General features: G+C 38.9%; 1 protein-coding gene across 5 annotated transcripts in view; it reads left to right on the forward strand.

Annotated features, from left to right (window-relative positions):
• The first annotated feature begins 447 nt into the window (after positions 1 to 447).
• The window catches only part of wwk (anoctamin 8 white walker), a 35,215-nt gene continuing 12,550 nt past the window's right edge, over positions 448 to 23,112 (forward strand). The window contains exons 1-14 of one of the 5 annotated variants that reach the window (XM_025301875.1): positions 448 to 553; positions 3,247 to 3,407; positions 3,733 to 4,009; positions 4,368 to 4,556; positions 8,853 to 9,038; positions 10,036 to 10,188; positions 10,436 to 10,571; positions 11,187 to 11,242; positions 11,765 to 11,839; positions 12,094 to 12,414; positions 12,880 to 12,894; positions 13,639 to 13,836; positions 13,914 to 14,205; positions 14,876 to 15,193. In XM_025301875.1, coding sequence (XP_025157660.1) covers positions 512 to 553; positions 3,247 to 3,407; positions 3,733 to 4,009; positions 4,368 to 4,556; positions 8,853 to 9,038; positions 10,036 to 10,188; positions 10,436 to 10,571; positions 11,187 to 11,242; positions 11,765 to 11,839; positions 12,094 to 12,414; positions 12,880 to 12,894; positions 13,639 to 13,836; positions 13,914 to 14,205; positions 14,876 to 15,193 — 2,419 coding nt within the window. In that variant the 5' untranslated portion in view covers positions 448 to 511. The remainder of the gene's footprint in view (positions 554 to 3,246; positions 3,408 to 3,732; positions 4,010 to 4,367; positions 4,557 to 8,852; positions 9,039 to 10,035; positions 10,189 to 10,435; positions 10,572 to 11,186; positions 11,243 to 11,764; positions 11,840 to 12,093; positions 12,415 to 12,879; positions 12,895 to 13,638; positions 13,837 to 13,913; positions 14,206 to 14,875; positions 15,194 to 23,112) is intronic. The other 4 variants (XM_025301877.1, XM_025301878.1, XM_025301876.1 and 1 more) reach the window with 4 other exon arrangements.

A 23,112-nucleotide genomic window follows, 5' to 3' on the forward strand; every position in this document is an offset into this window, starting at 1 on the left:
AATCTGCTTGAGTCAAGAATTGGAACGAAAACGCCCGTATACTGGCAAAGGAGAACGTCCAGTGAAATTGTTGCATGACAACGCCAGGCTACACATTGCTTCCAATACAAAAGACACCATAATGAGTCTTGGCTGGGACGTCTTGCAGCACGGCCGGCGTATTCACCAGAAATTGCTCCATTCGATTATCACTTGTTCCGGTCGATGCAACACACCTTGTCCGATATGCACTTCCAATCAGTGGATGAGATCCGAAAATGGCTTGACGACTTTATCGTGTCCAAAGACGTAACATTTTTCCGAGATGGAATTCATCCGCTGCCTGAAAGATGGCTTAAAGTTATAGAAAGCAACGGCGAATATTGATTGAACAATTTAATTTACTTTCTTTCAAAATAAACCTTGAATGTAGCTGAAAAAATTGGATTATTCATTTGTACACCTGATATAGATATTTTTTCTTGCAGCATCCCGTCTACTTAGACGAAAAATACCATGTACAGGCCACTTGATGACCCCCCGCCGCCTATGGATTCAAAAGGTTCCTACTCAGGTATGTATCTCTTTTGTGTGTCCCATAATTAATGTCTCCAATGTCTCTTAAGACCAAGAAAGTGAAGTTTCATGTCGAAAAGATATGTGACGTTATCCGCTTACCTTTAAAAAGAAAACTATGCAAATTCAACAGGTGCTATATATTATATCAGGCAAAGATCCACGCATGACACGCATGCTAATTATTCTCATACTAATATTCGTTTTTATATAATTTTTATATTACTATCTGTCTCGGGATACAAGTAGAGATTGAAGAGAATACATTTCACAGATATTTTTACGAATAAAAATTACTATCTTTATGTTTTAATAGATATTAGCGTTAATTTTTTGACTGACTGTAGTCGTTTTGTTTCAAGCATATTATACTCCATTTATTAATAACTACGTTCTCCTTGATCGATAGTAACTTCAACATTAGCTAGCGCTTTAACCAATTCACTGGTAATAGCCCATATATATATTCATTTTGAACAATTCTGCCAATTTAAACGAATTTGCACACTCCCAAGATTTTTGGGTCGCTAACTAAGAATCTGGAGTTAAATTTAAGAAATTCAAAATAGCGGATCCAATATGGCGACTTCAAACGGCTAACTTCGATATAATATTATGGATATATATCAAACTCGGTATATGTATGTTTTATCGATCACAAATAACAAATACAGAGTCGAAATAAAAAATTAAAAATGGCGTATCTAATATGGCAGACCAATATTTTTGCTTCTAGTGACTAACGGTATTTCATTATACAGGATATATAAGAAGTACCGGGACGGTAAAATATCACAAAAACTAAATATTTTAGAAAAAAATGTTTCAAATTGAATTGAAAGAATTGGAGGATTTTAAAATATTTATTTACTAACATTATGAGTTTGATCCTGGGTGGCGTCGCCAAGGTTAGGACACGGTACTTAAATTTTTTAAATGGGACCCCCTATTTTTTATTGCATATTCTTATAGCCCTTCTTCAGATCTTTTCAAAGGACTATAACTTTTCTACTTTGAGTAAGCCGTTTCGAAGTTATCAAGCTTCTTATGATAAGATGTCCAGCCAGCGGCTGCAGCAATTTCGTGACTTGTATTTCGGACACATGTAATATTAAAAAGTAATACTAATGTACTAAATTTATAACTGCACTAAAATTCACCTTCGAATCATTTCAAATTAATTGCAATAAATTTGACTTGAAGTAGAATACATTACTTGTACATGATATGCGTTGTTTCATATGGAAAAGATAAATGATTTTTCTTACTGATTTTTCTTTCTTTAATTGAATTATCGATTTTGTTATCTAATTAATACAAATTTCTGTTTATTGGATAAATCTTGTTGTTTCCTAACTTATTCGTTAGACTTTACTTTTTCTTTTAAAGATTAACATTATTCTCAAACGCTTTTGTAAGAATCTTGCCTTAGTTGGCTGGATATTTCTTGGATCTTGCCTTGGTTGGTTAGATATCTTATCATAAAAAGTTCGATAACTTCGAAACGGCTTACTCAAAGTAGAAAAAATTATAGCGCTTTGATGAAGTCTGAAGAAGGGCTACAAGAATATGCAATAAAAAATAAGGTTCCCATTTAAGAAATTCAAAATGATTTTGTTCTGAACTTGGCAACACCACCCAAGGTCAAACTCATAATGTCAGTAAATAGATCTTTTGAAACCCTATAATTTTTATTTGAAACATTTTTTTCTAAAATGCTTAGTTTTTGTAATATTTCACCGTCCCGGTACTTTTTATACACCTTGATATACTTTTACCTTCGTATTAGCTGGTGAAATATCACGACCTCAGAATGCGCCACGTGAAGGCTACGGTAGGATTTTACACTCCATTTTTCTATGCTTTAATTTTTTTAATTTTAACTTTTTGGTTTTCTTATTTTTTGTTCTTTTTTACTTTTTTATTTTTTGTAGCCGTATGGAACAGATATCATACCAGTCTTAAGTGTATACTCAAAATAAAATAAAGTTTGAATGTCTTAAACTAATCCGTTATCTGCGACTAAAAAATCATATTGAATATAATACATTTTCATAATAGAATAACAAAATTAGTCACTTATAGCCGCCATGTTGGATCCGCCATTTTAATTTTTTAAATTTCAACTCTATTTATTATTTATGATCGATAAAATATACATATACCAAGTTTGATATAAATCCATAATATCATATCATAGTTAGCCATTTGAAATCGTCATATTGGATCCGCCATTTTGAATTTTAAAATTTCGACTCCGAATGCATAATCAACGACTCAAAAAACCTTTTGTAGATAAGCTTACATATAAAATATGACATTATTCGCTCTTACCAGTTTTAGCACAAAACGTTTATTTCGACTCACCAGTGAATTGGTGGTTAATCAACATCTTTTGGCTAGTATCCCAATAGTTCTTTATAAAACTTGACATTGCCAAGGAAAAAAATATGTACAACACATACGATTTCGCGATAACACGAATGTTACTCGGCTGACCCAATGGTACGCGCAACTACTTGGGTACATGGCCAAGTATGCTCGATACTATTAACATTTCACGAAAAGCAATGTAAGATCATCATTCCTCAAGCAAACGCGTACGAGCATAAAACCATTGCAACTCGCATGACATGCATATTTTTTACCGCGTGAAGCACGTGGAGTGTCTAATAATTCGATTCTCGTCAGGAATGCGACGTAGTCATGATGTTTCCCAGCGGAGCGAGCGACGAAACCCTAATGTGGCTCTTAGGGCGGCTTCGGGCTGGAACCCCGGGGCTAACAGTTCACGTGCGACACCACACTTCTTCAGACAGTTACGGGTTTTACATTACGGCGCCGTTTAGCGTGTAAGTGTTCGCTATCGTTCGCGCTAATATTTTATATTAGATTTCTCTTTCCTTTTTGTTATATTCTTAATTGTGTTCATTTCTTTCCGTCTTCGACTTAAGATCTGCTTCTGTCCCTTTGTATTGTTGCGTAATGATTGTTTGCATTTTATTTTTGTATTTGTACCTGCATTTTGCTCTTATATAGAATATTACATGAGATCATAATAAATTAGTATTCTGTTCTATATTTTGTTCTATTCTATCTTAATATTCGCGATTACGTGAACTTTGATTATATGTAAAATTAAAGGACGAATAGTTACCCTGATTTCGTTTATCACAGTCTGTTGAAAGCCGCGGAGGAAGTACATTTACCTAAGGCATTACGACAGGAATTTGGCGGTGGATTGAAAGAATTTGTTGGGCCCGAGGCTAACTGTTTTGAAGGTAGCGACGATGAAATCCGATTTTTCACCACGCAGGAGAGGCAATCTTTGGTGCTACATCTACTTCACACGCTGAGGGCCGGCCCGCATGATTTACAAAGTCTGCCGGGTTTTAAGGTGGTTGAAGGCCAAGCGATTATCCCAAAGTGCATTTCGTCCGGTATTATTTCTCAGGTGCGATATATGAGTTGGAGCGCAATGCTTGCTTTAATGCTAATCTTAATGATGGATTTTAATCGCAATCTTAATAATCGATTTTAATGATGGATTCTCCCAGTTAGATATTTTACTTCAGCCGAATTTATAAGTATGCCTTAGAATAGATAGGCAAATATGTCAAAATATTTTTCTCGGTAAAGATTTCAAGCGAACTGAACTTTAAGTTGAAGTTCTACTAGAAACTTTGTCGAGAAAATCGACTTAAACTTGGTTAAAGAGTCCAGCATTAAAATTACGGTTGAGTTTACGTCCGTTCGAGGCTTCTCTCGTCGAAGAAGAGGATTCGTAACCCGATCGATCGCGCTTTCATCAGGTCTTCCCTCTACACGAATTACCTGCGCTAGAAAAACTGCAACGAAGCTGGGTTCGCGCCTTTCTCAGCCCTCAGCCTTTGGACGACATTTGTAAATACTTCGGGGTGAAAATCACTATGTATTTTGCCTGGCTCGGCCACTACACCACCGCTTTGATTGTTCCAGCTGCAGTGGGTGTCATATACTGGGTATGTGTATGCATGTAATCTTTATTTTTTCACGTGTGATCGATCATATTATATTGCGAACACTTTCCATGCTTTTATCAAATTTTTTCTGTTTTAATAGAAGACCAGAAGAAAAACATATTATATATATTAAAACGTAGTAACGAAAGTACGTACTTTACATATTGTTTTATTGATGTATTTGCTTTTGATTTTATTTTATTACTTTCTAAAACCTGATTGTTCTATCTTCATTTATTCAAATGAGAAGCTTCAAGAATTTAAGGAAGAAAATTTTCTCACGAGAAGGAATGATATATAAAAATAATTCAGTGGCATAAGTGAAAGAAGGACGAATTTGGATATATATTAAATGAGTAAGAAAGTTCTGGTCTTCTTTTGCAAAATTCAATCTCCATTTAAAAATAAACAAAAAGATATTAATCAGCAAAATATTCCCCGTTTGTATCGATGACCTTTTGCCATCTTTCGGGCAGCTTGCAAATTCCCTGATGATAGAAACTCACCGGCTTCGAGGCGATCATTAAAGTCATCAATACATTTTCATATCTCTTCAAATGTCACGAAATGTATATTAGCTAAGTGATGCTGCAGCGACTGGAATAGGTGGTAATTGAAAGGCACCATATCTGAGCTATACGTCGCGTGCGGGAGAAGTTCCCAGCCTAACGCTAAGATATGGTCCTGAGTCGCTGAGCAACTCATAATACAACACACCTTTCCAATCCCACTAGATGCAGAACAAAACCTTTTCAGCGTGGATATTGGGCTTCAGCGTCGATGTCAAAAGGTGACCAGGGTCAATCTGTGATTTTTTGCGCTTAAGGTTATCACAAAGAATCTACTTTTCATCGCTTGTAATGATTTTGTGCAGAAAATCTTTTTTTCCGAAACTTTGAAAGCAAAGTGAGTGCGGTGTCACGCCGTCGATTTTTGTTATCTTCGGACAATTCATGTGGAACCCATCTGCCTTCCTTCTGAATCTTTCTCATTGTATGTAAATATACGGAAATGGTTTGCCGCGTAACGCCAAGCTGCTCTGCAAACTCCTTTTCAGTTTGCGCAGAGTTTATATCCAGCAATGCTTGCAGTTTATCCGTTTCAATCTTTTAAAGGCGTTCAGCACGCGGTTCATCTTTGAGACTGAAATCTCCTTGGCGAAATTTTTAATATCACCTTTTACATGTAGAATTACTTGCAACGGTCTCACCATATGCAGCACAAATCATTTTAGTAACTTCAGTAGCATTTTTCTTCAGTATGTAACGTTCAAATGTAACGCAAAGTGAATAGAAAATCGAATATGCTCTTTTGTTATTGCCATCGTAAACACTATTGATTTTTGAAATTATGTGCCAATATGTCAAACATCAAACTGCATGGCATTTTAGAAAGCCAAATGCCAACGCTTTAAAACAGTAGAAAGGCGAGAGTGTTCCGTACGGCACGAGCTGCCATGCGGAAAGTCGGCTAGCGGTTCGGCGCTGCGGGGCGGGCGGCCTAGCTCCCGGAGCGTTCTCGCAAGCGGCGAGGAACGCCGGTTTTTCGCGAGCGAGCGGGACTCCCGCCGGTGCACAGTAGGTCAAATGAGTCTTTTTGTGGACAAAAATCGCTAGACGGTGTAATTCTTAACCGATTTCCATGCTTTTTTTTTAATTTACTCGCGATGAATTGCTCTATAATCGTATCGAGCCCGATTTTTAATTTAGGCCCTCTATTCAAAATGGCGGACGCGCAAATTTGTCAAATGTATAAAACCTGTAAAATATCGAAGATTTTTGGATCGGACAAAGTTTATACGGGCTTTTAAGGCCTCTGAGATACATATGTAAGATCGAAATTCTCAGTTTTTGCCAGTGGAGAGAATCTGCAGTGGGCTGATATATTTTATACCTGCCTGATATCCCCACATTATCAATGTATTCTACTAATGAGTTTGCGTATATGTATTGCATATATATATATATATATATATATAATATATATATATATATATGTAACATATATTGCTGGATTATTTATGAATTCCATAGTTTAACGTAAAATCCTGATATAGGTGACAGCATATCGAGTCAGTACTCAGATGAAAATAACGGATTAAAGTCAATCGTGTGAACTGGCTGTATTAATGATGGTAATACTTATCTCCTTTTTTTTGGGTGTTATCCTTAGATTACTAATTACCAGATCTGATGATATTAGAAGATACTGCATAATATCTCCATTAATAGTTCGTCGCGACTGCATTCTGCTATGTTGGGCACGATTTTCCTAAAAATCTTATTGCTTGCTTCTTGCGCTTCTCCCAAGAAGTAGCCAATGAAAAATAATACAAAATTATAAAAAATAAAACTCCAAAATATTATTTAATTACAAAAAAGGCAAAAATATACTAAGATTTTAGCACATGACGAAATCGTCAGAATAAGAGGAGATAAGTATTACCATCATTAATATAGCCAGTTCACACGATTGACTTTAATCCATTACTTTCATCTGAGTATTGACTTGATATGCTGTCACCTATATCAGGATTTTACGTTAAACTATGGAATTCATAAATAATCCAGCAATATATGTTACATATATATATATATTATATATATATATATGCAATACATATGCGCAAACTCATTAGTAGAATACATTGATAATGTGAGGATATCAGGCAAATATAAAATATATCGACCCACTGCAGAATCTCTCCACTGGCAAAAACTGAGAATTTCAATCTTACATATGTATCTCAGAGGCCTTAAAAGCCCGTATAAACTTTGTCCGATCCAAAAATCTTCGATATTTTACAGGTTTTATACATTTGACAAATTTGCGCGTCTGCCATTTTGAATAGAGGGCCTAATTTAAAAATCGGGCTCGATACGATTGTAGAATAATTCATCGCGAATAAATTAAAAAAAAAGCATGGAAATCGGTTAAGAATTACGCCGTCTAGCGATTTTTGTCCACGAAAAGACCCATTTGACCTACTGTGCGGCGCCCCGCGCCTGACTAGTAGCTCCGATCGTGGCCGCTATGCGGCGCAGCCCGTGATTCCACTGCCCGCAGGCAAGATTCGGCCGCCCGGCTATATAACCGAGCGCGCGCCGTACCGTGCTTCGCCTTGTCTTTAGCCCTATCAGTTGCTCGACCATTCTCAGTGGCAATCTATTCTACTTTTTAGTGCGAGCTGTCGCGCGTGTACTGCTGATTACCGACGCGCTTTCTAAGGCTTTTAGGGGTCGTTCTTACTTCTCAGATTCGAATCAGCGCTCTATACACTCTGCTGAGTGAAGGCGCCCGCCGATACAACCCTGCTGGGTTGAGGCTAATGGTTCGAATCTCTCGTCGGTGGGATCTCGGGCTCACGGCGTTGCCGTGATTCAGGAGCGGCTCGGCCGCCTCCTAGGAGCTGCGAGCTCCTCTTTCTTCCAAACGTCCGGAAGGGCAAGGGGACCTTGGCAATACTAGGAGTGACTTTGGTCGCCTTCTCTAGCGCTTCGAGCTCCTTTCTTCCAAGTGTCCATAGAGAGAGGAACACTTGGTTTTCTCGCAGGAGCGGCTGGTCGGCTCTGCGTGCTAGAGTTCAGCGCTCTTTTTCACGCGTCCTCGGAACCATGGCTGGCTGTAGGCCGTTACGTCCGGAAGGGCAGGCCTTCCGAAACGACGAAGGTCGTTTCGTTACACGTACTTTGACGTGCTTCCGGGTGCCTCTCCCCGTTGATGTCACTGACGTGTATATCTTGCGTGGGACTTTGCGCTGGCGAACATTTTCGCTTTGTACATAGCTGCGTTTATTTTCTTCTGCGTCGTTCTTCTGCGTTATTCCACTTGCGTTTCTATTACGTCCGTTACGTTGTACATTGCGCGTCACTTTGCGTCGTCACGTGCGCGTCCTTCCTCTCTCTCACTTTCACCGCCGTCCCTGGGCACGGGGCTGTTGGTACGCGGTGTTGCGCGTTTCTGCAAGGCCTGTGCCAACCTTAAGGCACCCCTCAGACGTCACCAGGACGATCGGTCGGTCGTCCAATTGTTCGAGCGACACAGTCGCAGGCAGACATCGCTCTGCGATCCGAAAATCACCAGCCAGCTCTCCGGAGCTATTCTATGTTCGGTCGTGCTCCGAACAGAGAGAATAAGTAAAATTTAAATTGTGGTTTCGATTGTGTTGAGATCTAAAGCCCAGAACTTTTTTGCTCACCTAATATATAGAATAAACTGATTCTCTCTTAGTCGACAGAATCATCTCCTATTCGGAGGTACAGAAAAATTTAAACAACTGTTGAATTAACCGTTCAGGTCGGCATCATCGGTAGGAACCAAGCGGTGGAGGATGTGGCGTATGTCCTGTTTTCGGTATTCAACGTAATCTGGGCTACAGTATACTTGGAAACGTGGAAAAGGAGAGGCGCGGAATTGGCGTACAGGTGGGGCACTTTGGATCAGAGGGACGATTTATTGGTCGAGCCAAGACCTCTCTTTACAGTAAGAATTTTTACGATACTTTTTACGACACGCCTTAATGCTCCAATGTTGGCATGGTAACATAGCATTGTACTGCTACTGTGATATGATGAGTATAATTATGCTTTTGCTTTATATTACCGTAATAACTGAGGATGTGTGAAGAGCTTACAACTGTTAGGTGTACAAATTAATTCTCAGCCTTTTTTGTCGATCAACTTTGACATTTATTTATAAAAACATAAATACGAACTCAATCTTCAAAGTAATCTCCTTTGTTTTCTATACATTTTTGCCATCTCTCAGGCAATTGTCGGATTTCGGAAATCGGAAAAATTGTCGGAGATCGGAAAAATGATGGTGGTTTTAATTCAATGAATTCATCGAGGCTTTCTTCGACCTGTTCAACTGATTTGAATTGAGAATCAGTTAGGTGGTGCTGTAAGGATTGAAGTAGATGGTAATCCGAAGGGACCAAGTATGGAGAATACGCCGCATCAGGAAGAATTTCCTAGTCTAAATTTGAAATGGTTTCCAGAGTCTTTTTTGCTATGTAGGACCGGGCATTATCCTGTAGCAGTATCATCGTCCTTCTTCCACCGCCAATAAACGGTCTTTTTTCTTCAAGTACGTCATTCACGCGGATCATCTGTTGTTGGTAGAACTCAGAAATGACGGCCTGACAAGGTTGAAGCATCTCATAATGGATCACGCTCTTCTAATCCCACTGTTGTTTTTGGAATGACATCGCGTCTACAACTGATTTTTCAGGTTATGTTCACAGTAGGATTAAATATTATACCTCATCTTAAAGCTAAAAGATGGCACTTTAAAATAACTATATAGCAGGAAAAAATTCTAATTTGAATAGGTTCTGTAATCGATGAAAGGAGCCGAGAATTAATTTGTACGCCTATTAATAATAATCGAGGATGAAAGACTTTTAACGAATGAGAATCTATTCGTATCAGAAATGTTCGAAGAGCGATTGACATGATCACGGTGCTACTGTGTTCAGGGAACTCTAGAGATTTCACCGGTGACGGGTAGACTGGAACCGACATACCCCAGGTGGAGGAGGAACATGTTTCGATATTTCGTCAGCGTGCCTATCATCGCGATTTGCTTACTCTTCGTCTTCATCGTTATGATTCTAAGCTTCCAAATACAGGTATGATGAATCGCGTGAGATCGATTTGCAAAGCGTTTACGCCGTGTAGCCAAGGACTATTTAAGAAATATGCTACATTGGATAATTATTGGCTAATTATTTCGAATGCAATTCGTGCTTTGATTAACAATCATACGATTCACTGTGCAGCTTTCTGAAAGATCTCTTCCTTAGAAGCAGAAGAAAATACAAAAAAGAGATATAAAATTCATACCGATAGTTATTATTTTGTGCAAACGAATTACAGGACTGGTGGGACGCACATCTCGAATCTGGAGGCTACGGGTTCTGGCTTAGTTATGTGCCAAAGGTGTTACTCGCGGTGGTGATCGCATTGATGGATGAAGCGTACTTCAAAGTTGCGGTGTGGTTGAATGATTTGGGTATGTATATCGATGAACAAAAATTTGATCTTCTATGCAACTTTAATATTACCATTCTCTTTCTTTCTCGCTCTCTCTTTTCTCTTTCTCCCTTTCTCTCCCCTTCACTCTCTCTTACTCTCTCTCTCTCTTTCTCTCTCTCTCTCTCTCTCTCTCTCTCTCTCTCTCTCTCTCTCTCTTTCTCTCTCCCCCCTCTTTCTCTTTCTTTCTGCCTGCCTCTCTTTTCTATCTCTCCTTCATTTATCTGTCTCTTTCAACAAAATCATTTCTTTGTGCGATTCGAAATACAAGTGATTCGCCATTTGCCGACTTCTTCGCATCGGTTTGTGTATTTCACGGTACATTATGCACGTCTAGTTCGAGAGCCTAGCATATACTTTCGATAACTTTTCCTACGGCTTAGCTTTTTCTAGATATTAATTGAAGGACTATATGTATATAAGGAGAACGTTATACTTTCTACATAAGGAACTTCCTTACTAAGCGAATGTTGTTCTGTTGTTTGTGTGACTAAACCCGTGAGATACCATAGATACCGTTTTTACTTTATTTACATCTCGGTGAGCGTTTATGGTGCGGTAGATAGTATTTGTGATTTTTGTGTGTTGGACGCAGAAAACTATCGACTAGACACCGAGTACGAGAATCATCTGATCTACAAGGTGGCACTGGTAATGAGAAATCATAATTTTCAACAAATAGAGTATCAATGTTATATTAGACGTTGTACATACGTCCTCCTCTAATTGACAATAAATAATACCGAATTGAAGTAAAGCCCCTGCGAAAATGGAAGTTACAAAAATTTCCTTATTATTATGAAAACAGCGTTCTTATGTCACATTGCCGTTCTTATGTCGATTAAAAAAATATTACCTGTTAGAAACTGTCAAAAATTATGTCGTCACCGTAATTTGCGATTTTACAATTTGAAAAAAACCACTCATATATTTAGAGGCGGACGCTTGAAGAAAGAAATATAATATAGATTTTGCGTTCTTTGTTTTAACGTGAAAGTGCCTGCTCTGGCTGTCTCTGTCGCTGCATGAACATTCTATTCGAGAGGAAAACATTTGCTTATGGTTAATGACTTCATATGTCAGTACGCTTCTACGTGTACTCGGTACATACGTTCTATGTTAACGAGATTACGATTTACAGATATAATTTACAACGGCCATCTTATATTTCAGTTTCAGTTTGTAAACTCCTTCCTATCGCTGTTTTACATCGCCTTTTACCTCCAAGATCAAGAGAGACTCAAGGAGGTGAGAATTTAATTATTAAAAAAAGAAAAGAAAATGATGAAATATATGTGAAACACAGGTGAAGAGAAGTTGGCTCGATTTGTAGCTTACTATCGAATTGTGCCTCGATATTTCGCTATTTGCACCATGAAATGCCACACAACTGAGAGAGAAAATTAATGTTTCATATACTGTGCTCCAGAAGTCAAAAGATCGCGAGAGAACAGTCAAATGCATTGGTATAATCTGCGCCTGTCTGCACTTTTTCGTTTCAGCAACTGGCGGCACTGCTCATAGCTCGTCAGGTGATCGGTAACCTAAAGGAATCCGCGGTGCCGTACCTGATCGAACAGTTGCGTCTGGCGCGACTGAGTTTTGAGCTGTTCGGGGCCCTGAGTCCTAGCGAGGCGAGACCAGCACCCGGTCAAGAGAGCGAAGAGACGCAGTGCGCTAAAGACAACGAGGAGAAGGAGGAACGATCCACCGACAGCGGCAAGTCGAAGCAACCCCGAAACGTCAGCCAAGCAGAACTGGAGAGTTCCCTCTACAGAGTAGGGCATCCCACTAATTCTCTACTTAGTGACGTTGCGTTCAAGGTTCGGTCTAGATTTAGCCAATTATTTTTTGTTCCCTTCGAGAGCACATTTTGTCTCAACACATACCATACGCACACCATGGACGCGCATATCACTTCGAAGCACTCACAATTGAACGCAACATGTACATACACGTGCTCAAAGATATCTATGTTAAGTCGAATCATCAATAAGTTCACTCCTTTCTCTTCCTACTACCCCCTTTCTTCGATCTTCTTCCTTGTCGAGACGCTTTCGAAAATTTACGAGCTGGGTTACGAGTGAATTGGACACTCGCTCCATAAATCGATTTATTTTATGTCTTGCCTCTCAGGTATATTTTCGTTTGATTACGCTCTTTCAGCACGATGGCTTAGCCAAATTGATAGTAATGTTAACGTTGTATTGTGTTTCTTCGTCGTTTCTTTTTTGCAGAATTTTAATCATTTTTTCCCGTTTTACACCGATCCCATCGACGATGTGCAGGTATCAACCAAAAAGGTAACGTTATACTCATCCTCCTATCGTTAAATATCGATCTTTTCCATCACGAGTAATTGCGATACGTTTTACACGGATATTGGATATTTACACGAAAATAGTAATGTAATAATAAAGATATTATTGCCATGTTCTGTTAAGAAAAAGTATTTTATTAAATATCTCTTTGGACTATAAACAATAATAAATTAGCATTATTGTGAAAAAGAGAGAGAATTTAGATTTCTCATGCGTGTTACATAAAAAAAAATCCTTATGAACACAGCAAATAAAGTGACCGAAAGGAACGTATATAAATTTCATGGCTTATCATGCGTTATTTGTCCTAATATATTTTTCGATCCGTATTTCGCTGAAATTTTTAATTTTTTGAATGTTTGGCACAATTTATATCCCAGATGAAATACGAAACATAGCATATCAATCATCCAAAGATATGTCAAGCACTGAACACATAGGCAATTTTGTGTTCGCATCGTGTTAGTCTGACATGTTTTCATTATATAGTTGATAATAACATTAAGCTGATATTTTTTATTATCTAGTTCGCTGCAACTATTATTAGGTTGGTATATCTTCAGTAAACAGAATTGACACAGATTACGAACTTTGATGAGTATTAAATTAAATAACAAATAGAATGTACAAGTCCAAATTATTTCAAAATTTTTGTTTCCAAAAATACGAATAAAATATCCTATGTTACCTGTCGAACAAACTAAACAAACAATGTTTTACTTGCAGTATGACGGGGCGTTTTCGGAGCATCTGGAAATGTTATCGCAATTGGGCTACGTTTGTCTCTTTTCGTCGGCGTTTCCATTAGCTGCGATGGCAGCTTTACTTGGAAATTTGCTCGAATTACGCGGTGACGCGTTTAAACTGTGCTTTGTGCTTCAACGACCTTTTGGGCGTAGGGTCTCGAATATAGGAACTTGGCAAGTAAGTGGAAAAATCAAATCGACTTTCGTTGTACTGAAAGGTATGAACGATAAATTCAATTGTCCATTCTTTGATAGAATGCTATGGAAACGATGGGCCTGGTCGCTATTTTAGTGAATTGTGCACTGATCGGATTGAGTGGGCAGGTACAACGAATGTTCCCAGAGATGTCAGCAACACAAACAATCTTATTAATTGTGGCACTAGAGCACATAATGTTCGCTATCCGATTTGTTATTATTTGTGCAATTCCCGACATACCTCACTGGGTCGCTACTGAAATGGCAAAAGTGGAGTTTTTAAGGCGCGAAGCAGTTCGAAGATTGTCCTCGACACCGTCACCGGAGCAACAACCAGCAACAGTAATAGGTACATCATTTATTTTTATAGCGTTTTGAAATTCGCTAGCGAATAATAAATTTTTTAGACAATAAATAAAAGTATAAATCTGGTTTTTCTTTAGTGAAAATTTAATGAAATATTTAAGTTAAATTTTAAATTAGAACTCTACTTACTATTTATTTGTACTCTTGAAACTTGGTAATGGTTCAGTATATTCTAAAATGTTTAATGTTGACAAATTTTGCAACTATCAAATACAAATATACAATGTTATTTCTCACAGTTTTTGTCTTGATAGAAAACGACATTAGAGTATCCTATTTTCATCTTTCTCAATTTATATATATATTCTTTCAATTATTAATCTTTGCTTCTCTCCCCCCCCTCTCTCTCTCTCTCTTTCTCTCTCTCTCTCTCCCTCTCCCTCTCTCTCCCTCTTTCTCCCTCTCTCTCCCTCTCTCTCCCTCTCTCTCCCTCTCTCTCCCTCTCTCTCCCTCTCTCTCCCCCCCTCTCTCTCACTCTTTCTCTCTCTCTTTCTTTCATCTTTCCTTCTCACTATCTTGGCCTTTAATAAATACGAAGATTCACCGTACATATGACAGTCCGCTTCACAAACGTGCAGTGGTTTTTAATAATTTTACTTAATCCGTCGATTACATTCTACCTCCTACCAGCTATTAATTTCGCTCGAACTCAGGGAGATTCGTGGTGAGTCCAGCAGACGGAGAGAGCGAAGAGCAGCATTTGCTCGCGGACCGCATCGGCTACGCGACCACATCAAGTCAAGTGGATACTCCGACCTTGGCTTCAACTAGTCACACACCCAGTGGTCCGACAACGCCTAGCGCATCAGTACCAAGGATCGCGGAAACACCACCGACGGCTGAAACGCCCGGCGGTAGCGGCGGAAGCAGTAGCGAAACTAGCAGCCCATTCCTACCCGAGAACAATCCCAATGTGACTACCCGAGACATCCGTAACTCTCCAAGGTGCTCCATACCCGGTGGTGAACGAGGTTCGATTTCGTTTTCTTCTAATTGTCGATAATTATGTATACCAAGGAAATTCATGATAGAAAGATCTTTCCTTTTTACTGCAGATTTTACTGTATTTTGAATATATTGCAATTTCGATTAAAATAAAGGGCACGTATTTTTTATAAGCATTTTTTTTAATGATTAAAAAAATAATTTACATAAAGAAGTATACTCAAATTTAATACAAAATGTCTACACATTACAACTTCGTAGTAGTTAATTCTTTTTAAAAGAGTTTTCTAAAAAGATATAAGTTAACTGTAATGTTTAAAACATGGCTGATATAATTAAAGTGGTACAAAAATTTCAAGACCCAAAAAGTGAAATTTCATGATTTTGGGATAAAAATAATCCAATTTAAAAATATTTCAATATTAGATCGTATATTTAGGTCAAAATAAAATATTTAGATTTTTTAATATTTCGATCTAAAAGTGTGATCACGTGACTTATATAAACTTATTGCTTTCAATGTGATCAACGCTTTGAGGTAAAAAATTGAAATAAAATGTATATTTTGCTATTTAAAAATAGCTCCATTTATTAAATTATTTCTTTGTATAATACAACATCGACATCGCCATGAATCCACAAATATGTAATATAATAGCGATTTGGAATTATTTATGGATTCAGAATGATACAGTAGATAAAATGTGATACTCATTTTGCGAGGAATGTCGGTGCATCTTCGTAATAAATTAGTAGCGGATATTAGCGATACTGGTGGATTCGTGACGATATCAATATTATATTATGCAAAAGAAATAATTTAATAAATAAAGCTATTTTTAAATATCAAAATATGCGTTTTATTTCAATTTTTTTTACATCGAAGCATTGATCGTATTGAAAACAATGCATTTACATAAGTCATGTGCTCGCACTTTTGGCAACCTAAATATACTATGTAGCATTAAAATTTTTCAAGTTGAATCATTTTTAGCTTCAAATCATGAAATTCTATTTTTGGACTTTGAGCTCTTTCGGACCTATTTTAACCATGTAGCTGTTTTAAACTTCAAATGTATTTTATTTTAGTAATCCAACATCTTATTTTGGCAACCTAAATATAGGTAGAAAAATTTCGACATATTTTCTGTATAGAGACTGAATTCAAGAATTAAAATAGTTGCATTAGTACATAAAGATGCGTCTTCATACAAAAAACATTATAACAGTATAGCAAAAGAAGCAATCTGATACCATGAAAATTGTGGCATATGCAAATATTGTGTCGGCAACAGGACGCAATTAATCAGCAATACAAACAAACTAATATTTTGCTGCAAAATATAGAATAACAAATATGTATTTCTTATAGCAACCATATTATAAACATGTTATGCTGTTTCAATGGCATCATAAAAAATACATTGAATGCATGCATGTGATTGCCGATAAGTTTGTCTATCTGAGTTTATCTAGATGTCTAAATCTTATTTAGATGTCTAAAGATAATAATGTGAGAATATTGTTAAGCACGGTATGTTGTGTCGCCCGCCATTTGATAACCAGTCAGCTGATGCTGAGCAGACGATATGATGGACCGTGCCATCGAAAAATAAAAAAAAAATATCTTTTTAAAGGTTATTATTAGGGGCTTGCATGTATTCTGATCATTTTTTCACTTTAAAAAGGCATTTATTGAAAAAAATCGGTACAATATATTTCAATCAAAATATTTTCCATCATTTTCTACAACTTTTTCCCATCTTTCTGGCAACATGGCGATACCGTGTTGAAAGAACGATGTTGGTTCGGCAGCATTCGGATATCACGTCGGAAGAACTCTTCATCTTTTGAGGCTATCCACGAATCGACCCAATTTTTAGTATCTTCATATGATGTAAAGCGCTGCTTAGAGAGGCCATGTGCCATCGACCGGAACAAGTGATAATCGGAAGGGGCAATGTTTGGTGAATACGGCGGGTGGGGTAGGACTTCCCAATTAAGTGTTTCCAAATAAGTTTTGACCGATTTTGCAACATGTAGCCGAACGTTGTCATGTAGGAGAATAATTTTGTCGTGTCTGGAGTAGTAATGAGCGCGTTTTTCCTTGAGTGCTCGGCTCAATCTCATTAATTGTGTTCGGTAGAGAGCTCCAGTAATGGTTTCGCTCGGTTTGAGCAACTCATAATACACGACACCAAGCTGATCCCACCAAATACACAGCACGAGTTTTTTTCCATGAATATTCGGTTTGGCTGTCGATGTTGAAGCATGGCCAGGTGGTCCCCATGAATTTCTCTTCTTTGGGTTATCGTAGTGGATCCATTTTTCATCATCAGTGACTATACGATGCAAAAAACCCTTTCTTTTATGCCTGGCAAGCAACATTTCACACGTGCAAAATCGGCGTTCAACGTCTCTCGGCTTCAGTTCATATGGAACCCAATTTTCTTGTTTTTGAATCATTCCCAACGATTTTAAACAATGTGAAATTGTTTGTTGAGTCACTTCTAATGTAAGCGCAAGTTCTTCTTGCGTTTGGCACGAATCTTCCTCCAATAATGCTTCCAATTCCGTGTCTTCGTACACTTTCGGCCTTCCACTACGTTCTTTGTCTTCCACGTCAAACTCACCGTTTTTAAACTTTTGAAATCACTCACGACAACTTCTCTCATTTAAAGCAGTCTCACCATATGCTTCTACAAGCAATCGATGCGCCTCAGTTGCAGATTTCTTCAAGTTAAAGCAGTAAATCAAAAGTTCCCGCAAATGACGCTTATTCGGCACAAAACTTGACATTTTCGCACAAAAAAATTATGTGATGCTGATACGGAGTCACTAATACTTCAAGGTTATGTTGTTACCAGATGTCCAAACTTACGATATTACGTTTTACATCTGACAATTTCAACATAACCTTCTGGTGGGGCCATCTTTTGTCAAACGGCGGAAACTTATTTGTACTTCTAATAAAACTTACCTTTTTAAACAAAAAGGTAAAAAAAGGCGCCAAATACAAGCACAACACGTATTGTGTTATTTTTAAAAATTTCAAATCCAAATTATTTTTTTTAAGATATACAGGATGTCTCAGAACTTTGGGACATGGGCTTCGTAGGGATATAGAGCTAAGTGAGAGAAACAAAAAAGCCATAATGGACCTCTGCCATAATGTGAAAATAGTAATAGTTTTTTAATTATAACAGCGCAAAGTTAGGCGTTTTCCACGCCCAGCGCGGCCTATAGACGCTCCGCGACAAGCTATGCGCATAGGGGCTAAGCGATAACGCGGCTCGCGCTGATCGTCGCGCGGCATCAAAGCACCAAGACGCCATCGCGACAGTCAGCGCAAGATGCGTTATCGCTCAGCCCCTACGCACACAGTTTGCCGCGAAGCGTCTATAGGCCGCGATGGGCGTGGAAAACATCAAACTTTACGTGGTTATTACTAAAAAACTATTACGATTTTCACATTATGGTACAGGACTTTTTTGTTCTTCTCACTTAGCTCTGTGTCCCTACGGAGCCCATGTCCCAAAGTTCTGAGACACTCTATATATCTCAAAAGAAAAATAATTTGACAAGTTTTACTTGTAAAAATTTATGTTATGTACGTAATATATATCTTAAAAAAAGGAAATAATTTGAATTTGAGATTTCTAAAAATATTAAGTATATGTTACGTCCTGAAGGAGAAACGTAACTTTTCCGTTCGCAGGAAAGGCGAACCTCGTTCGTATACGCGTGCCAGGGAACGGGTCAGGAACCCGACGGGCCTCTTTACTCGGTCATTGACATACGACGAGCGGTCCGTTTTTCTGTCAGGGATGCGAATCCCTTTACCGGGGATAGGACCATGAGTCAACTATTGGAAGGTGGGGTGATTTTGAAATTAATTGATTGAAAATAGACTACGTATTAACAAATTTATCAAAATAAAAATAACAACAAAATGATACAACGGCGCTATTGAGGAATTGACGATTTTCAGCTACGCGAATGATTGTATGTGTATGTGTGTATGTGTGTGTGTGAAGTAGAAGAAGAAAGGAATAGACAAAAGAAGAGAAAAAAAAGGGGAAGGAATACGAATAGAATGTTAATCGGGTGAGGGGGAGCGTGAATGGTCAGGTGAATTTAGGGGAGTGTTCAGAGATAGTTCAGAAAAAGAAACAGGAGAATAGGATATTGAAGGGGTAGAAGGAGTGGACGCGCGAGTAAGAGAAGAGGAAGGAGCAGGGGATAAACGTTGAGAGAGTAGGAAAGGGGGTAGGAGTGTCGGGTCTGGGTCATAATCTATTTCTAAGGAAATATTAATAATAGATCGAAGATATTGAAGTAGGTGTTCAAATTCGTAGGGGTCTCTTATCCCGTATACCGTCTCGAAAAGGTGGAGGACTCGATGGATGGATACCACAGAATAATAATAATGGCCCATTAAATCCGGATTTCAAAAAGGGTGGAATTAATAAAACTGGCGGTAAGGAAAGTAGAACATAAAGAAAACAAACTTATTGCTGATTCCGGGTGTTTCACGCAAGAAAGAGAATAACTGAAAATGGTCTGTGTGGGTGTGCCGCTTCCGGATGTCCAATTTTGCTGACAGATGATTATGTGATTGCGGAAGGTTGGCGAGACAAAGAGTGGTATTCGTGGAAAACACTGCGCACTTGCCACAACTGAGTCACACTTTATCAAAATCTGAATATCTGAATCTGAATGTCTGAATCTGAATACTTGGATGTTTGAATCTGAATGCTCGAATACTCAAAATCTGAATATCTGAATGTACGAAATTTGGATATTTGAAACTTGGATATCTGAATATCTGAATCTGAATGCCTGCGGAGGCGTATGTCGCGGTTTTTATACTGATGATCGGAGGCAAGACCCACCAGGATGGGTAGAGAGATGGCCCTTGGAGAAGGGGTGAGGCCCTAAGAAGAGCCTAATGATGTCAAAGATTTAATTAGTAAATTTTTTATATTGGTCCTGGTTGACTTTAGTGGGAAAAAGTCTTAGCCATTAGAAGTTAAGAGTGAAGTTAAAAGACCTCGTGGGAGGAGACAGTTAGTTCTAGAAGACATGAATATACAGGGTTTTTCAATTGGTGCGGGTCGAATCTGGCAGCCTGTGGCGGCCATGTTGTTTTGGCGGCGTCTGTCTAACCTGTTGTTTATTATTCAGTCACTGATGCCAAATCACCATGACAAGTTACACGATTGAGCAGCACGTCCAAATGATAAAACTTTATTATCAAAATGAGTGTTCGTTAGTGCGAACGTTGCGCGCGTTGCGCCCATTTTATGGCAGACACGGTAGCCCTTCAAAGTCGACTCTCCAACGTTTGGTGGCCAAATTCGAGACGACCGGTTCGGTAAACGATCAGCCAACACCCATACGTCAAAGGAACGCCAGATCGGCCGAGAACATCGCCGCTGTAAGTGAAAGTGTGCAGGAGAACCCGAGGCAGTCAATTCCTCGCTGTGCACAAGAACTCGGCCTTTCGTAGACTTCAACTTGGCGAATTTTGCGTCGGGACTTGGGCCTGCACCCGTACAAGATCCAACTGGCCCAGGAGCTCAAAGTTAATAACCATAGACAACGCCGTTTGTTCGCTGACTGGAATTCGGAGCATTTGGAAGAGGACTCCAATTTTGGCCGAAAAATCATCTTTAGCGACGAGGCGCATTTTTGGATGAATGGCTATGTTAACAAGCATAATTGCCATATATGGCACGACGCCAACCCACACGAGGTTCAACAGGTAGCAATGCATCCACAAAAAGTTACTGTTTGGTGCGGATTTTGAGCCGGCGGCGTCATTGGTCCGTACTTTTTCGAAAATGACGTTGGTGAGGCCATCACCGTCAATGGCGAGCGCTGCAGAACGATGATAACTAATTTCTTTTGGCACAAATTGAACGATATGAACATGGACGACATGTGGTTCCAGCAGGACGGCGCTACGTGCCACAAAGCGGACGCCACGATGGACATTCTGCATGAACGATTTGAGGGTATGGTTATCTCTCGCAGAGGTGACGTGAATTGGCCACCAAGATCGTGCGATTTGACCCTGCTAGACTTTTTCTTGTGGGGTTTTCTGAAGTCGCAGGTCTATGCCAATAAGCCGCAATCGACCAATGCCCTTAAAGTCAACATAACCCAGGCCATCGCTCAAATTCAGCCGGATCTATGCGGCAGAATCATTGAAAATTGGACCACTCGGATCTGTGCCACCGTGAGAAGCTGCGGCGGACATTTCAACGATGTTATATTCCACACATAATGGCATACATGGGCCTTTCAAATAAGAAAAGAATTTCGTTAATACCTCACACACAGCTTGTTTTACTCCATTGCAACATCGACCCGCCCTTATTGAAAAACCCTTTAGATGGGATAAGGGGTGAAGCGTGGATGTCTCATAGTTTTGGATGGATATGTTATAATTGGCCGAATGGATTAGACATGACAAATGTGATGGTGGTGGATTCTTGTCGGGTAGAGAGATGTGTACAAGTGGCCAGCTGGAAAAGTCAAGATGCCGAAAATCAAAGGCTGAGATCAGATTTTACGACTAAGCTTTGTTGTTAGACTGCATATGGTTTTAGATTAGAGAGATGTAGGTTTCAAAGTTTTCAAGCAGGAGTGTTTCGAGTTGCTTTGTTCTACAGGAAATCTGTTAGCACAGAGTTTCAAATTTTATAGCTAGGCCGACGACACACTTGGCGAACACTACCCAGATATAAACTCTGAACGAAGACGTGTAGATTTTTACAACAGAGCACTGTTTTCTGTTATGAAATTTTCCTGAATCGCCTTTCATTTGGCGCGACGGCTGTTCGCCAGATGTGTCTGTTTCCTATATCCATTATTATATTAGGAGAATAGAAGTTCGATAGGAGAGACTCGTACGGCACCCAATTTCCTTGTTTCTGAATCATTCCCATATCTTTGAGGCGTTTTGAAATTGCTTGTTGAGTCACTCCCAATGATCGTGCCAATTCTTTTTGACTTTGACACGAGTTTTCATTAAGTAATGCCTTCAATTTTGCATCTTCGAAAACCTTCTCTCTTCCATCGCTATGCCGGTCTTCGACGTGAAAATCACCGTTCTTGAAGCGGTGAAACCACTCACGGCACGTTCTTTCACTAATAGCGGCCTCACCATAAGTATTTGAGAGCATTCAATGAGCCTCAGCCGCAAATTTCTTCATATTGAAGCAGAAAATTAAAACCTCCCGCAAATGACGAGAATTTGGCTCGTAAACTGACATTTTCAATCGAGAATATCTTTATGATGCAGACACAAATCGACTAATGATTCTATGGGGTTATGTTGACAGATGCCCAAGTTTATTGCATGACGTCTATGATCTATCTATTTCGACCACTACTTACCGCTAAAGCCATCTATAGGAAAACGGCGGAAGCAAAGTTGTACACCTAATACACAGTCTGTCCCAAATATTAGGTGTAGTAAAAAGAAATCCATTATTTTTCCAATAGATGGCTTTAGTTATCTGTACCTCGCGTTGTATAAGTCCGATCGGGTTCCACTAGATGGCGTTAGAAAGATGAGATTTCGTACTAAAAAAACTTTTTTGACAGTTTTGTGATTAGTTGACTCAGTTTTGTTTGAGCGCGCGTCAAAGATGGACACTAGCAAAGAGAAAATACGCTATATTTTACAGTTTTTCTTCGATAAAGACGAAAACGCAAGCCAGGCGGCTGTAAATGTGAATAGTGTTTATGGTCCTGATACTGTAACAGCCAATCACGCGCAATTTTGTTTTCGTCGATTCCGTTCCGGTAATTTCGATGTCAAAGATGCACCACGCACTGGAAGGCCAATTGTCGAAAATATCGATAAAATCATGGACATTGTCGAGTCCGACCGTCATGTAAGCACTGTTTCGATTGCCCAAGAGCTAAAGAT

This window comes from Harpegnathos saltator, unplaced genomic scaffold, assembly GCF_003227715.2.
Source record: "Harpegnathos saltator strain DR-91 unplaced genomic scaffold, Hsal_v8.6 scaffold456, whole genome shotgun sequence".
Lineage (NCBI taxonomy): Eukaryota > Metazoa > Arthropoda > Insecta > Hymenoptera > Formicidae > Harpegnathos > Harpegnathos saltator.